Here is a 15697-nt window from a genome sequence, read left to right as displayed (position 1 = left end):
GCGGCCAGGCTGTCGCCCTGAGCCAGGTTGGCCAGCAGCACCACGGCCATCTCCCGGCACACCGGGTTCTTTCGGTCACTGAGGAAGCGCACCATGGTGCTATACAGCTTCTCCAGGCGGCTGAAGGGGGGCGTGGCGAGGATCAGGTCCACATTGTTGTCTTGGATGCTGAGTTTGCTGAGGGTTTCCAGAACCAGTCTCTGGGGGGAGAGGACGGCGTTGGGGCCCAGGGTGGGGAAGGGATCCTGGGCTTCGGCCGAAGGGCAGACCGCCCAGTGCAGGAGTCCGTCCAGCACCGGTAGGCAGATGCTCTCGGGGTATGGGGAGAGGTCCAGTTGCCCTGAGATGTTGGCAAGTGTGACCAGGGTGTTCTCACGGAGCATCTCCAGGCAGTCCCACCACCACTCCACTTTGTTGCAGCTCACCCCTTGGTCCTGCTCCTCCTCCTTCTCGTAGGTCAGCGGTGCCTGCTTGCGCTCCGGGTGCTTATGGTGCAGCAAGATGAGCTTGCCGAGGATCAGCAGCAGCCCCGGGTGTTTGGACATCTCAAAGTCATTGCCTGGCACAAACGACAGGCTCCGGATGGTGTTGGAGACGCAGACGCAGCGCTTGGCGAGGGAGTCTTGCCAGTCCAGGAGGGTGCACAGTGGGGTTTCGTCCTTACTGTGGGGCTCATCTTCTAAGATCTTGATATTCCGGTGGCTCTGCACGGGATTGATGCCAAAAGGGAACTTGCCACTTTCCTTGGTGGTCTCTGGGTTCTTGGCCCCCTCGTCGGACAGGGTGCTGGGTCGCGATGACAACATGTCATCCATTGTGGCAGTGATCCGCTTCTCTGAGGGCACGTCGGGCAGGGGCCCCTCCCTATCTTTCATGCCTGAGGTCCCCTCAACTGCTGGGATCCGCTTTGGAGGGGCCGCGGGCGCAGGCTCCCGGGCCTGGCTCCCAGGCAGCTCCATCTTGCTCTCAAAGTGGGTCTGGATGTGCTCAGTAGTGTCCCCACCGCCGATCCGCCAGTGCAGCAGGCCGCTGTCAAACTCCTGCACTCGCCCCAGTTTGTCCGAGCAGTCCACCACAAAAGGGTCGTTCTTCTGCACAATTCTGACAGGCAGCTTGTCAAACTTGCTGACAAGCTTCTCCTCACTGCTCTCCGAGAGTACCTTGTCCTTGCCTGCAAATGCTGCCTCCTCCGCCCCCTCCGCTTCCTCCTCCTCCTCTGCCTCCTCCTCCTCCTCCACTTTGGGGCTCAGAAGCTCCTCCTCTTCCTCCCCCTCGACTGGAGATGGGCTGGACGCCTTCTTGAACCTTTCTGGGTCTAGCAATGTTCTCTGACCTGGGTCACCCACCTCATACTCCTTCAGAATGCCAAAGATTTCAATCAAGCAACGCCGGAAGTACTCCACGAGGAGCTCCAACAGTCCCGGCAACTGGAACAGAAAGAGAAGCCAATGAGAGGAAAAATGGGCCCAAACAAAGAGGCCTACTGTGGGAGGGCCCTCTGAGGTCTCAACCTTTGCTCTACAGTTCTCAGCATGGAGAAGGTCCTCCATCAACACCTGTTCCCTGAGCTGCCAGCCCAGAACATGTGTGCACAACAGAACACGGATGAAGGGGTCTCCCTTGTTCCCAGAGCTCAGCATTGTTGGAGTTACCATCCCAAGGCCTTTTACCATTTAGGAAGCTTCTCTCTATTTTGAAGCTGGACAGCTTTGGAAATAGAACAGCTGGCCAAAAGACTTCCACTTTATCTGCTTAAAGGCAATTACTATGGTGGTCCTCCCTTGGCTTCCCCAACCAACCAGATAATGCTGGCTGATCTCTCATTCATTTGGCCTGCTTTGGTAGCTTCCTTCCCCTCCCACACTGGCATTCTCCTTCACCTTCTCTGGATCTTCCATATCCTGTTAGACAGCAGGGTCCTTATGGCTAAGGATCAAGATCACCTGACCCCCTCCTCCCTTGTTCTCCTCAAAAGGCTTCAGGAGTCTATGGAACATCAAGGAGGGTCCTTTGCTCTCCAAAGGCAAGGTGTTTTGGTGTCTTCACAGAAAAAAAGATTTACTCTGTATTCTGGGTGTTTGCATCCTTATTTATAGAATTTGGAGGACAGGGATGGAGAGACAAATGGACAAGGGGACAGGTCCCTTCCAGTTGAAGCATTTTATAGCTCTAAATATGTGCATTAGCAGTCCTATGAGTGTGAACACAAACCCATCCCCATAATTGGAAAAGGTCAAAAAGTCCATGGCTTCCTGACAGAAGGTCAGGAGTTTCAGCTTTGTAAATAGTACTTAAAAAAACAAGAAGTTGCTTTAATATTAATTTTGACTTTTCCCCACATTCTCACAGCATAGCCTGAAAGCATCAGAGACATGCAGGGAAGAAACTAACACAGCAAAGAAGTTTGGATTTGACTGCTCTAGAGCCAAGAAGGGAAGCTAAGAGAAACTGGGGTCCTTGGAGAATTCAGAGGTTCTGTGAGCTTGGAGAGCTCACCAACCTTGAATTGAAATTTAGTCTTCTTTTCAATTATGATTGTAGGCAAGCAAGCCCAGAAGCGTCTAGGCAGCACGTGACTCTGTTACCAACAGAGATCACTGGTACCATTGTATCACACTTCAGCTGTGGCCGATCCTCAACATACCACTTAGGCTCCTGACTGCTTTGAGATCACTGCAGTTATGAGACCCACTGCTAGATCACACATGATTCCAGACTGCATTTCAAATATAATCGGTTTCCTTTGTAATGCTATGTATTCCATTTTAGGCATTCAAAAACATTATGCTGAGAGGGGTCCATAGGCTTCAGCAGATGCCAAGGGGGTCCAAGACACAAAAAAGGTGAGAGATGATTTCACTTGGGAATATACTTTACTGATTCTAGCAAGGGAATCCACATTTTACATCAAAATCCAAAATCAATTAAAAAAAAAATTATTCCTTAGCGTCCGTTAAACTCCAAACTCCTTCTATACAGACCAAGTTCAAGGCAAATCGATAAAAACTCCAAGTCCTTTGGTCAGAAGAGTTTAGAAAAGAGGCTGGAAGTGATGAGAGACAGACATTGTTCTAATGGGGTCCTGGATCCAGTCCAGGAGGTCAGGGACCATCACAAATCCAGGCTCTAGCACACACAGCAAACACAGCCCCCTTTCTCCTCTTGCTATGTCCCGAGGCCCCCGCCCCTGGCCATGGGTACTCACCTGGCCCAAGTTGAAGGTCATGATGCTGTTGTCATCATACAACAAGATGTTAATGGTGTCTAAGGCCCATGTGCTCTCTGCCAACAGCCCCGACTTGAGGGACATCATCACTCGCCATGCCTCTGGAGTTCCTGAAACACAGTGTTTTGTGGTCACCGAGGTGGCCCAAAAGTTGGGCTGCAAAGGGTTTGAAGAGGACATCTTATCTACCCACCCTAGAGGCTTTTCTACCCTCATTCTCTTGCGCGGAGTAATTAATCCTCTTATATCCTTATAGAGTACTATATCCTTTGGCAATTATGTTGCCATAGGTTCCTAAAGCCTCAATGGAACTAGAGCTGGTACTTCTATTAGGCTGAAGATTCCCCTTCTTCTTCTATGTGGATGGCAGTCAACCCACAGATGGAGGACTTAAGAGAGGTCATTAAGTTAACAGTGGCCATCAAAATGAACAAAACTGATGGGATGTCCAAACCCAAGGGAAACGTTTTGTGTCTTAGCTCTTTTTTGGGGGGCTTGGAACAGAAACCAGGAGAGGTCAACATGTTCTCCTGAAGCAGCACTAACCAGGAATTCCCTGTGCCAACTCTCCCTTGTTCTGGATTAAAAAATGGTTTGTGAAGGGCCCACAAGGTCCTCTCCTCATCACGCTGACATTAAAGTAGAAGGGGGATGGGCCAGGAAGAGAGGAGTTCTGGGATCTAGTGCTGGCTCTGCCACCAACTCTGTGACTTTGGGCAAGTCCCCAAATTGCCATTTTCTCATGTGTACCAAGGTGAAGGCAGTGAGGACTGGGGAAAATGAAAACTTGCAGGTCCATTCCAGAACTGCGTTGAGTTCTCCAAGGCTCACCAGAAAACCCTGAAATCAGCTCTATACAAGGACCATCAAGTTTCCAGACAAAGGGTCACTCTCAAGGCAGAGGAGGGAAGCTGAAGTTTAGTCCATGTTGAACCCTTCGTCAGTTTTGGGAGTGATTAATCATCCCTCATCTCCTAATGGGAAAGCAAGCTGAAAGCTGGCTCTTCTTGGGAAGTCTCCTTACCAATATCTTTCGTGGTGAGCCGCCTCCTCGGTTTCAACACAGGTTGTGTGGCTTCCACGGAGCCAGGAGGGAAAGTGATGTCCCTCCTGATCAGAGGGGGCTGCACAGGGGCAGGTGCTATGTGTGAGGCAGGCACCGGAGGACCTGCTTTTTGCATCTTCATCCCCGAGTGGAGGAATGGAGACTTGCTGGGCGACGTGCGGTTCTCCAGGGGCCGGGGAAGGGGTGCGGGGCTGGATACCTGAGGAATGTGATTCTGCATGCTGGGTGGGGGCTGATAGTTAGACTGAGGGGGCCTTGTCATGGGGGGCACAGGGGCCGAGGGACCGTATGGAGGCTGGCGGGTGCCATGGGAAGGCCACGGGCCCTCATGATTGACCCTCTGATCTGTGTGCAGCATTTCATCTGTTCGGTTCACCCCATGGTAGGCAGGCCCCTGGGGGGCAGAGCCTGTGTTCTGCCGATTGGGGTAGTTGTAGCCCATGTCATTGCGCCCCTGCCACACAGTGCCCTGTTGGGGGCCCTCTGTAGTCGGCTGCATGGGACCACCCATCATCTGCGGTGGCATGCTCTGCTGGGCATTTGAGCCAGGGGGTGCCGAGACCCGGTCTCGGCCAAATTGGAATGGGAATTGGTTCTGAGGGCCTCCTGCTGGCCGGCGGTCAGCACCAGCAGAGGGATAAGCATTCCCATACTGGTTGTACACGTCCTGCTGGGGAGATGGCTGGGCTGGCTGCTGTTGGCTGGCTGGCTGGGGCTGGGCTGGGGGCAGCTGCTGCTGTGGTGGCTGGCCTTGTCCGCTGCTGTACGGGACACTGTACATCTCCCCTTCATGTCGCTTGGCTGGAGGACCATAGGTGCCATCCATTGGCCGCTTATAATTCTAGGAAATGGACAGGGAGAGGGGAAAGTGTGGAGAGTGTTCTAGCAGCCAGAGACAATGGGGGGGGGTGTAGTCAAGACGGACTTGATGCCAGCAGACACCCTGGTGGGGTCTGCGGACTAGGGGCAATGTGAGCAGAAGAGCTGCCTTCCAAAATGATTCCCAAAAGCAACAAGGGGCCCCTTTCTTCCCACCGCCTCTCTCCTTCCCTCTATGTTTTTGCTCTCCCCTTAATATTTTTTATTAGTATCCTTTGTTTTCACATCACCTCCATTTCCCAACACAGACTTCCCTGAACTCTGAAAGCTATCTCATATGACAAAGAATAAAAAAGCAAGAGAAAAATGTAGTTCAGCAAAACAAACCAATTCTTCAACCCAATCCAACATCATGTGCGGATTCCACACCCTTGGCCCCCCTACCAAAAAGGATTTCTCCTTGTATATCCTAGAGCAGCAAAAGCAAAGAGCCATTGTGGCAGACTGACTCCAGGACTGGCCTGGGGTGTACGTCCCGGTGCCTGAGGAGAGCTCTCAGGATTCAACAGGAAAGACACAGAATCCAAAGGTCCCTAGACACAAGTTTCTACAAAATGTTCAAGTGTCACCACTAAACAGCAGAGACAAGTTAAAAACATCGAGTAATTAAAAACATTTGCTGCTTTCCATCAGGCTGGAGGAAGTCACCAAGAAGTTACCAAATGTGAAGTGAAGGATGTCCCTTCCTGTCCCCTGAGGTCTGTCCCCACTCTCACCTGCTGCTGTTGTTGGTACATTGTCGTTTGCTGGCTGGGGAATGGGCTGCTGGAAGGGGTGCCTTGAGTGGAAAACTGATTGCCATAGGAATCGTGTCTGCAAGGCAGAAAAAAGAGTTTGAGGAAAAGAAGGAGGAGTCTGATGACATTAAAAAAGCTGTGTGACCCAGAGGCCAGGGCCAGAGCCTGGGCTGCTCACTGACCGTTGCTGCTGCTGCTGCTGTGGGGGCTGCTGCTGCTGCTGCTGTGGGGGGTAGCGGCTGGGAGAGTACATCCCCGAGTCTGGGTTGGAAGGCATGAGGTTTGGCTGTGGGGCCCCGGTGCCCATGTTCCCCTCGGGTCCTAGTCCGGACTCCGCCCTAAGCCAAAGACAGAAGCAGAAGGGCCCTTACGCTGGGGTTTTCAATGTGAGAATGGACAGACAGTCACAGAGTGGGTGGAAGTCTGGTTCAATGGAACCCATACCACTCAGTTCTGTTCCAACTGGGACCTCTGGCAAATCACAAGCTCTCCATCTATAAAATGAGGGAGACACCTCTTGCACTATTTATCTCAAAGAGGTGTGAGAAAACAATTTCTAAGCCTCAAAGTGTTAGATATAAGCTCCTATTATTTCAACAGCTCTCGAATCTACATCAAGGAAGGCAGGCACTCACCTCACTCTGTCGTAAGGGCCTCCATATGGGTAATGTTGCCTCTGTCCCATTGCCATATTCCCCAAGCCAGGGCCTGTGGCACGGTTGTAGGGGTCCCCCATCCCACTGTTGGGGCCCTGCCCTGAGGACACGAAAGGATCATTTCCTGGAGCTAGAAGCAGAAGACAGGAAGACAGTAAGAAGGGTAGGTAGGCCTACTGGCCTCTCTTCTGGGGAATATGGACCTCTAGAGACAACTGAGAGGTATCTCAGAGCTTAGGTTTAACTTGGCCTCTGACTGCTCTGTGATAGGCTCAAAACACAAGAACACAAAAGTCTTAGCTGTGGAGATGAACTGAGAATCGACAAGGGAATGGCTGGAGAAGAGAGGGCAAGGAGTGAGGCTGGTGCTGGAGAAGGTGATCTCCTTAGCATGCGATGGTGGAAGAGGGTGGAAGGACCCCAGGGCACAGTCACCTTTCCTCAGGCTGCCATAAGGATCCTTATTTGGCTCATAAGACATGCGCCCCATCATGTCAGAGGTATTCATGCTGGGCTGGTACCCAGGGTTTGGAGTCATGGAATTTCGCTTTTGGAACGTGGGGTCGCTTCCATCAGCAAAGGCATCCTGGATCCCCACAGAGTTGCTCCTGCTCAGGAACCAGAAAACTGAATGAGAAGCAGAATCCTCCCCTGTCCTTCTCTATTCCTCTCCTGATGACTGCTGGTAAAGGCTGAGGGCAGACATTCCTCTGCCAAGTCCCTTCTATCTGCGCTTAGCTTCTGAGAGAGGAAGGCAATTCCCATGTGACAACATTACTAGGGGGCTACTACCTCAGTCCTAGGACTGATCAGATTCCACCCTCACCCCCCTTCCCACTGTTACCTGGGCCCCATGCCTGGTACTAGCGTTACCTGATGCCTGGCAAAGGGGGCATCTGACTGTGTGGGGTGGATGCTGGAGTCGGTGGCTTCAAGTCTCCTCCTTCTGCCATGGAACTGCTGGTTGACTGAGGGGTTTGTGGCCCCTGCATGGACCCTGACCCCGCTGCAAACAAAGACAGGAATAATGAGCAGCTTTGCAGAAAATTCCTAACCTTTCTACTTCCACAGAAAAGTCCACGGATGAGGAAAGATGGGGAGACACCTGTTACATACAAGTGACAATTCTCCTACAGTAGCTATTTCCTTAGTCCTTACTTCTTTTATTCATAAGAAGCACTGTGGTGGAACTGAAAATTAACAGGACCCTGGACTTCTGTTGTTCCTAGCCACGCCCCTTCCACATGTCAAAAAGGGCAAGAATTGGCAAGGAATATTTACGGTGATACCAACCAAGTTAGAGCCCTGAAACACTGGCAGGCACAATATTTTTTTCCAATGGTAACCATCCGAAGGGGAGGGGACACTCTGGAGACACCCAAGCGGCCAATGGCCAGGCCACAGGGGCTTCATGTGTCCTTCCTCCGGTGCTCTCAAACCTCAAGGCCTTCGTCTTCCTCATTCAGAGCATTAGACAAGCTGCCATAACCCGGACTCATCCGCTGCTCTGAGCTGCTCGTAATTAATGTTTCCATCAGTTACATTCCCAGCACCCGATATCCCATGGCTTCAGCCGAGCTGGCTGGTGAGTCATTTCAGCTATTCATTAAAATCCTCAGAGGTCAGCACCAGGGCATGTTTGTTTACACCCCACCTTCCTGGCACCCCGTCCGTTCTCCCCTCCCGGCTGTGGCCACAGCTCTGAGAGGAGGGTGGGCAGAGTCCCTGGCACGGGGAGTTTCATTCATAACCCCTCCCCCGCCCTCTGGCCTTCCCATTCATTTCCATCTCAGCTCCCCTGGGAATTCCGGGCTCGGTCTGGGCCGCATTCTAAGGCGCTGACATCAGTGAGCAGAGGCTCCCAGACATCCCTAGTCTCACAGCCATTTGTTGTTTCCCCCCACCCCCTGCTGGCCCTCCCACTCGTTGATTTACAAACATTTGGCACCTTGCCAGTTGCACACTGAGAATTAAAACCTAATGGTGGCATGCTGCTACCTCTTTGCCCTGCCAGCCTGAAGTTGGGCTCCAGGCAGGGTCACACATAGCTTGTAGAGGGCCCTGAGGGAGGACTTGGAGGGTGCAACCCTGGGGGCAAGGCTCCTCTGCTCCCTGAAGCAGGCACCTAAGGTCATTATTCAGCCTGGGTTGGTAGGAGATGCCCAAGGTAGTCTCACCTGGTGATGGCGGCTGGATCTTGGGCTGGGACTTCTTGGAATCTGCGGCTGCAAAGATATCCGGGGGAGGGTCTTCTCCCCGCTCAATCTTGCACTCAAACGCATAGAGACACTGGATGTACTGCTTTTTCAGGGAGCTGGCAGCGCTACTGGAGGTGCCCACATTGAGGTTGGTGGCCAGCTCACGCCACTTCTTGTTTTTATTGACCTGTGTAACCAACCAGGGGGTCAGGACAAGACTAGATAGGCCCAGACTGACTCTTCTTTGCAGAAGGGCCTGATGCTCTAGGAACAATCAAGGCCTGTCTACACTCCCCTACCAACTCTCCAGCGTCCAGTGTTCAGGCTGAATTCCTCACTGCCCTCCCTCCTCCCCCTAATGAACTAATAAGCCCACCCTGGGAGCAGAATCCATTAAGAGAAGAAAGTCAAGTTCTGTCTTGATCAGGTAATAGTAGAATTCAGAAGGTAAATTAAAATATGCTGGTGAAAAATGCAGGCATTCTCCACTCTATGTAATGCATGGGTTCTGCAAAGTTCTGCATCAATCCCATCCTACTGTGACAGACACCATGGCACACACAGCAGGAGGGGGATCAGTCAGGAGTCAGGGGACACAGGTTCGAGGTCATGGTTCAACGAGTCATGTGACCTTGGTCAAGTCATTTCCATACTGTGAACCTCAGTTTCCTTTCCAATAAAAAAGGGGATAATTATCCCTGCTCCTAATGATTTCACAGAAAACCGTACGTACATGTAAGCTGTTACTCTATCAAATGCACAAGAAGCACAGACTATTTAAAGGGCCTTCCAGGGAATCCTTTGGTGAGATGAATGATCAACCACCCCAAGCCACATGTACAGGGAGTACTTCCTGTGTAAATTCACTGACACAGGAAGATGGTTAAGGATGATGTCGGAGCACGATGGCCACAGACAGCACTTTGTCTGGGGAGTTTCTTTACAGACATTCCTTCGCTGCTTTGATTTTGTTTTTACATTTTGTCTCTGCTGTTTTGTTCATGCAGAACACAAAAACTTCTCATGAGCCTATGCAATGCACTATACTGGCCTTGGGGGAGACACAGAGTGATACAGTCCCTGACCTCACAGGGCTTATATTTTAGAAGGGAGAAAAAGACAGGGAAACGAATACAGATCAAGATAAAAGTACCTAAGAAAGGTCCAAACAAAGTGCTATCTGAAATTCCAAGAATAAAAGATCATTTCTGAAGGAGATGCTAAGATTCCAGCAGGTGAAGCTAGGAATAGGACATGGTGTGAGCTGAGTATTGTCTGTAGTGGCTCAGGACAGGACAGGCATCCAAACCAGACTCTGGGACATACATTTTCTGTTTCCCACCATGGGATCCTTGAAAATAGACCTTCCCAAAAGCCAGCTCAAAGTTCTGTCCACATTGGGTTCTCAGTAGTCCCTAATGTACCTGAGGTACCATGATCCCCCACTGCTGCCCAAACCACAATCCTCTCTGATGACTTCAGGCAGGTCTCCTAACTTGATGGCATCCCGTGCCTTCCCTCCCATCTTTTTCCTTCTACCAAATGTCCTCTTCTCATTACTTAAACCTCTAAATGTTACATACCCATTAAGGTTCAAATCAAGTCCCTAGTCCTCCCAAGAAGCTGCCTACCAATTTATTTCTCATTTATCAGTGTTTTCTTTGAAATCCTATTGTGCTTATGGTCAGAAATACATAATTTTGTACTTAATTCATATTCATATGATTACAGAGACCTAAAAGATCCTCTAGAAAGATCAACAAAGTGGAAACTGAGGCTCATAGATGCCATAACCTATCCACAGGGCTCATGGTCAAAAAGCAAGTAAAACATCTATCCCTACACACTGAAGACCTGCCACCAAGGTAAGCTGCCCTATTCCTTGACGTTATCTGGTGTTCACCTGGTATATGTTTTATATTTACTTCAATTTATACACATCATTCCTCTGCCCCACCTGTTCCCCATGAAATCTAAGTCTTGTAGCCTCAGGATCCACTATGGGGCCTGGAATATAGTGAGCCATTAATAGGTGCATAGTGATTGGTATCTCCCCCTTCATATAAAGTCTAACATTTTAAGTATTTTTGTTTTATGCCCTCAATCTGTAAAATTCTTGAAGGCAGGGAGACTACCTTGTAAAACTTTTCAATTCTGAACAGAGCCTATCCCAACGCTGTTCTCAAAGTGGATGCTTAGTAAATATTTGCTGATTGACCTCCAATTGAGCAAGGGAAGCAGTGATTCTATTCTAAAAGGCAAATTCAATCAATCAATGCCTTTTCTCCTATCTGAGGGGAAAAATGTGGAGGAGCATAGCACCATGTGCAAAAGGTAGGATTTGCTCTCAGAGGGTCAGGCAGCCCCCCTCTTTGATGGAAGAGACCTAGGGAGACTGCTAAAGAGAAATTTGGTGTTGTGGGTATTTATGGGAAGGGGGACCTGACAGTCCAGAGGATGGGAAGTCATGTTCCACACACAGCTGGCTGATGGGTTTTAATGAGAGACTTTCTGATAGTGATGTTGTTTTGCTGTCCTGACTGAGGTTTCCAAAAGAAAAAAAAAAGCCCTACTTCATTTGGGTCATACACCTACTCCAAACTCAGCTATGAACCCTGGTCCAGACACTGCTCTAATGACTTCAGACCACAGGAAAGTGGGTGCTTCCAGAGGCTTGTTTGTTGGCATTTCCCTCCTCAGTTTTGTCAAATTAGATTGTAAATAACTGGGGGATGAGACCCAGAGATGTCTTTTTGAAGATCACATATAGTCTTTAGCAAGGTAGCTTGTAAATAGATCAGGCACTTAACTCGTTTGTTAAGCTTACTGTATAAAGTTTAGTGTTAGATGTCAATGACCTCTGAAATAAAACTCAACTCAGCTATCTGACTGACAACATCTCCTCTAAATAGCTTTTCAAGTCTATCTGCATCAAGGGAGGTTTCCTGAGAATCACTGATGACTTCTCCCTCTAGCCGCACTTGCACCTGGAACTAGAGCAGTGTCTGGACCAGGGTTCAGAGCTGAGTTGGGGGGCCGGCGTTTCTGTCCTTGCAAGTTACTTTTAAGTTCCCAGAGGACAGGGACTGTATGACCCTGGGACCAAAATTGTATTAGGCTCCATCAGACTGTCACCTGATAAAATCATTTGGGTGAAGGGAAGGAATGTGAGTGTCGTGTACTCACCTGAGTCAATCCGCCAATCTCCTTCACAGATACGTAGAGGCGGTAGAGGTCCAAGGGTTTCCTGCCCACAGCAGGCAGGTTGGTCATGCCCATTGCTTTCTCTTCCGTGAAGGCAAGATAACGGTCCACCCAGATCTTCCTCTCAGGCTCACCCCCTAATTCGTACAACTTGGTGATCTTCTCATTGGTGGTGGTGGAGGAACTGGACTTCTGGAAGGGGAGGGGGCAGGTCAGAGGGTCATGGGAATGAGTCCTAGATCCCAGGCCTGTTCCAAGGCTCTCCCAAGGTTCTCACTTAGGGGTGGAGAAGGGCAAGAATAAAGACAAAGAATACAGGGTTTTCCCACCCTGAGCTTAACTAAGAATGGGACCCGAATTATTTTTACTCAAGGTTGAGAGATTAAAGAAGAGTCAGTTCTTTGGCTAGAGTTTGCAGGGAAGAAAGTTGCCACTGCAGAACCCTGGACACACATCAGTACATCCTCTACAGAGGGAGAGCTTGAAAGGCTTTCCGGAGAGGATGGAAGAGTGACCCACATTCAGCTGTAATAGATTAGATATCTTTTGCTTAGGACACAGAAGGATGAACTAGATGGCCTAGGAATAGGAGTTTCTGGAGCCCCCTCAAAGCTGACAGATTCTAATTTTCATTTTTTCTATTCTATTTTTAAATTATTTCTATTTTATAGAAGGAGAAACGGAGACCCAGAAATTAAGAATAGTGCAGTTACACAACTCTAGAGAAAGATTCCTATGAGATTGGATCGACAAGTCTCTGTTCTATCAGACTATGGTCCTTATAACCTCCAAAGGTAGCTAAGGACCCAAGTTTCATCTTCCACATTCCTAAAACTGTACATGGTTAGGCATGGACCGTTACAGTTGCCTATCACTTTCTGAAAGCAGGAGGCACCACTACAAGGGAAGCATCCATCAGATGGGTTGCAATGAAGAGGTCCTTGATGGGGAGAAAGGAATGAAGGAGGAAGGAACAAAAATACTGTTTAGCTACTGGAAAAGAGCTCAGGGATCACCTGGTTCAATCAGCTCATTGTATACAGGAGGAAACTGAAGGCACAGTGAAAAGAAGAAACTTGTTCAAGGTCACAAAGAATCCACAGCAGAGCCAGGACCTGTTTCTTAGTCTAATGCTCATGTGCCACCCCTCAGGCCTCCACTGTGTGGGTGCGTATGCATGTACGCACGCACACACACGGACCCAATCATTCTTAAAATAAGAACTGCAGACTATTAGCAACCACATGAAAGAAATCACAAAGAAGAGAAACGTAAGCTAAAATAACCCTGAGATTTCCCCTCTTATCTGGCAAAATGGCAAAGATGACAAAAGACAGGAAGAGTCAATGTTGGAAGGGCTGAGGGAAGACAGGCGTAACCACACACTGTTGGTAAAGTTATGAATTGGTTCACCCATATTGGAAACCAATTCGGAATTTTGCTAAGAAATGACAAAAGTGTCCAATACAGTTAACTCATAGATCCTACTGCTAGGCACGTAGTGCCAAAGAAGTTAAAGACAGAAAGGTACCATACAGAGCAAAACAGTAGCGCTTTTTTACATTGGGCAAGAAGCAGGGAAAAAAAAGAGCCACCAAAGGCTAAATAAACGTGGTCACATGAATGGAATGGAACATTGTAGCACCATAAGAAATAATGAATATGAAGAAACCCAGAGAAGCATGGAAGACTTGCATGAGGTGATGTGGAGTGAGGTAAGCAGAATCGGACAGACCACATGCACAATGACTGCAACAATGGAAATCAAAAGGAAAAAAAGTGAATGCTGCGTAATTCTAAAAACCAAGCTGGGTCCCAAAGAAGAGATGAGAAAATACACATCCTTCCCTCTGAGAGGAGAGGGGTCATGGATGTGCAACCCTGCCCATCATGTAAGCCTCCACATGATGGTTAGTTTTGTTCAACTGGTTTTTTTCTCCTCTTTCTTCATTTTTCATTAAAAGCAATGGCATGTTGAGTGGGGTGTGTGTGAGGGGGAGTGGGGGAGGAGGGACAGACACTCAGAAATGAAGATGATGTAAAAACAAAGACAACAATTAAAAAGGAACAAAATTAGGGGGAGGGGATAGGTAGAGGCAGTTCTGACAGGTGCCACTTTGGTATGCTCTACCCCACATTCATCTCCATTCTTATGTTCTAGTCAGAGGAGAGGACAGAGTTAAGACAAAGCTTTACCTTGGATTTGGACTCAGGTTTAGGTGTTCCATCTGCCTTGTTGTTCATTTTGGTGGCTGGCGTTAATTTGACTTCCCCGAGACCCATCATCTCTGGGCTAGCTGCCATCCCTAGAGAATGAGAGAATATTTAAGCCTTACAACAGCAGCTCTGATCCCATTAACCCTTGCAATAAGCTGTGGCTAAACCAGGACTTACCACCTCCTGAATTGTTGGCTATGTTCCCACCCATGGGATAGGGGGGACCCTGAGGGTTGATCATGCCAGCCATACTGTTAAGTCCTTGTCCATAAGGAGGCCCAGTTCCCATCATGCCCCCTTGATTCATATTGGGATAGCCTGGAGGCCTGAAGAGAGAAGGTTAGAGACAAGAAAGGTATGTGTAAACTAGGAACTTCAATGTGCAGAATTGTTCTTCAACTTAGCAAGAAGGCAGTATGAGCCAAAATCATCTAATATTTAGGATTGTATGGAGAAAACTAATGCGTCCCAAGAAAACAGAATTGTGCAAAGGCTGACCTAGATAGTCTTATCTTCTATCTCCCCACATAGGATAGGATGCTTGTAAGAGGGTTTAGAAGCCCTACACAGGAAACAGTAGCTCCATTTTAAGATGTCAAGGTGTCAGAATGGGTCTCATTGAAGGCCAGTGGCTTCCCCTATGTCTTTCACCTGTTTTGCTACACCTTATACTGAATTTTCCTCTCCCCTGCCCTGGCTTCTTTTCCCATTAAAGGCCTTGTCTGGCTGATGATGTAGCCGAATGGCTTGAAAATTCAGGTCAGTGTGATGCCAAATGGTCCTGTCCCTATTTCTTAGAGGCAGTAATGCCTGGCCCCCGCTCCCCTCTCCCCTGCCACTGATGTGTCATGGAGACTGAATTTCTAGGACTTTGACTGCTCTGGGTATCTCTCCCCCAAATCTACTCTTTACAGTTACAACTTATGCTCCCTTGAGGAAAAAACAATTTTCCTCCTCCCACTTCCTCTGTAGTCCATCTAAATCTTGATAGTATAAGATCCATTTAAAGTCTCAGGTACCACCAGTGATGCTGGGCTAGTTGCCTAAAGGCCAAAGGCCAAAGCCAAGTTACAACTACTGGACTCAGTCCAATGAAACCACTGCCACAGCCACCAATGGTCAGAAGAAGACCACAGAGCTGGACTTTTCAGTCGTTAAACCTAATCACTCCAGCCAAGGGATTCAGACACACATCAGATTGTTCACCGGCTCTCCTTCTGCCCTGGCCTCTCTCGGCCACCCATGAAAGGCTGTGACTGAAGAGAAATATAGTCATCAGCAGATGGACAGCCACCATTCTCTTAATGTGCCAGCTGCCTAACTGGCAGGTGAATTCAAGAATAGCAGAAAAGAATTCAAATTAACCCAATCCTTATCATCAGCAGAGAGCAAAAGTAAATTGGAAACTAATCTCTCAACCCTACCCACTATGAAAGACGGTCTTAAAGATTTGTTAACAGATGACAGAGAAAATGAGGAACACTGTTCTCTCTAGAGGGCATTGAGAGAAGGGA

General features: G+C 48.8%; 1 protein-coding gene across 2 annotated transcripts in view; it reads right to left on the bottom strand.

Moving 5' to 3' along the window:
• The window catches only part of ARID1A (AT-rich interaction domain 1A), an 88296-nt gene that overhangs the window by 1677 nt on the left and 70922 nt on the right, over positions 1-15697 (bottom strand). For both annotated transcript variants that reach the window (XM_072609473.1, XM_072609471.1), the window contains exons 9-20: positions 14361-14509; positions 14163-14272; positions 11949-12158; positions 8742-8949; positions 7438-7570; positions 7000-7172; positions 6544-6694; positions 6091-6246; positions 5888-5984; positions 4251-5133; positions 3206-3336; positions 1-1427 (exon numbers count right to left, since the gene is read on the bottom strand). The exon at positions 1-1427 is cut by the window's left edge and continues 1677 nt beyond it. In XM_072609473.1, the coding sequence (XP_072465574.1) occupies positions 1-1427; positions 3206-3336; positions 4251-5133; positions 5888-5984; positions 6091-6246; positions 6544-6694; positions 7000-7172; positions 7438-7570; positions 8742-8949; positions 11949-12158; positions 14163-14272; positions 14361-14509 (3828 nt within the window). The remainder of the gene's footprint in view (positions 1428-3205; positions 3337-4250; positions 5134-5887; positions 5985-6090; positions 6247-6543; positions 6695-6999; positions 7173-7437; positions 7571-8741; positions 8950-11948; positions 12159-14162; positions 14273-14360; positions 14510-15697) is intronic.

Source organism: Notamacropus eugenii, chromosome 5, assembly GCF_028372415.1.
Source record: "Notamacropus eugenii isolate mMacEug1 chromosome 5, mMacEug1.pri_v2, whole genome shotgun sequence".
NCBI lineage: Eukaryota > Metazoa > Chordata > Mammalia > Diprotodontia > Macropodidae > Notamacropus > Notamacropus eugenii.
Note: the sequence above shows the minus strand (reverse complement) of the source record. Positions and strands in the feature narration are given on the sequence as shown.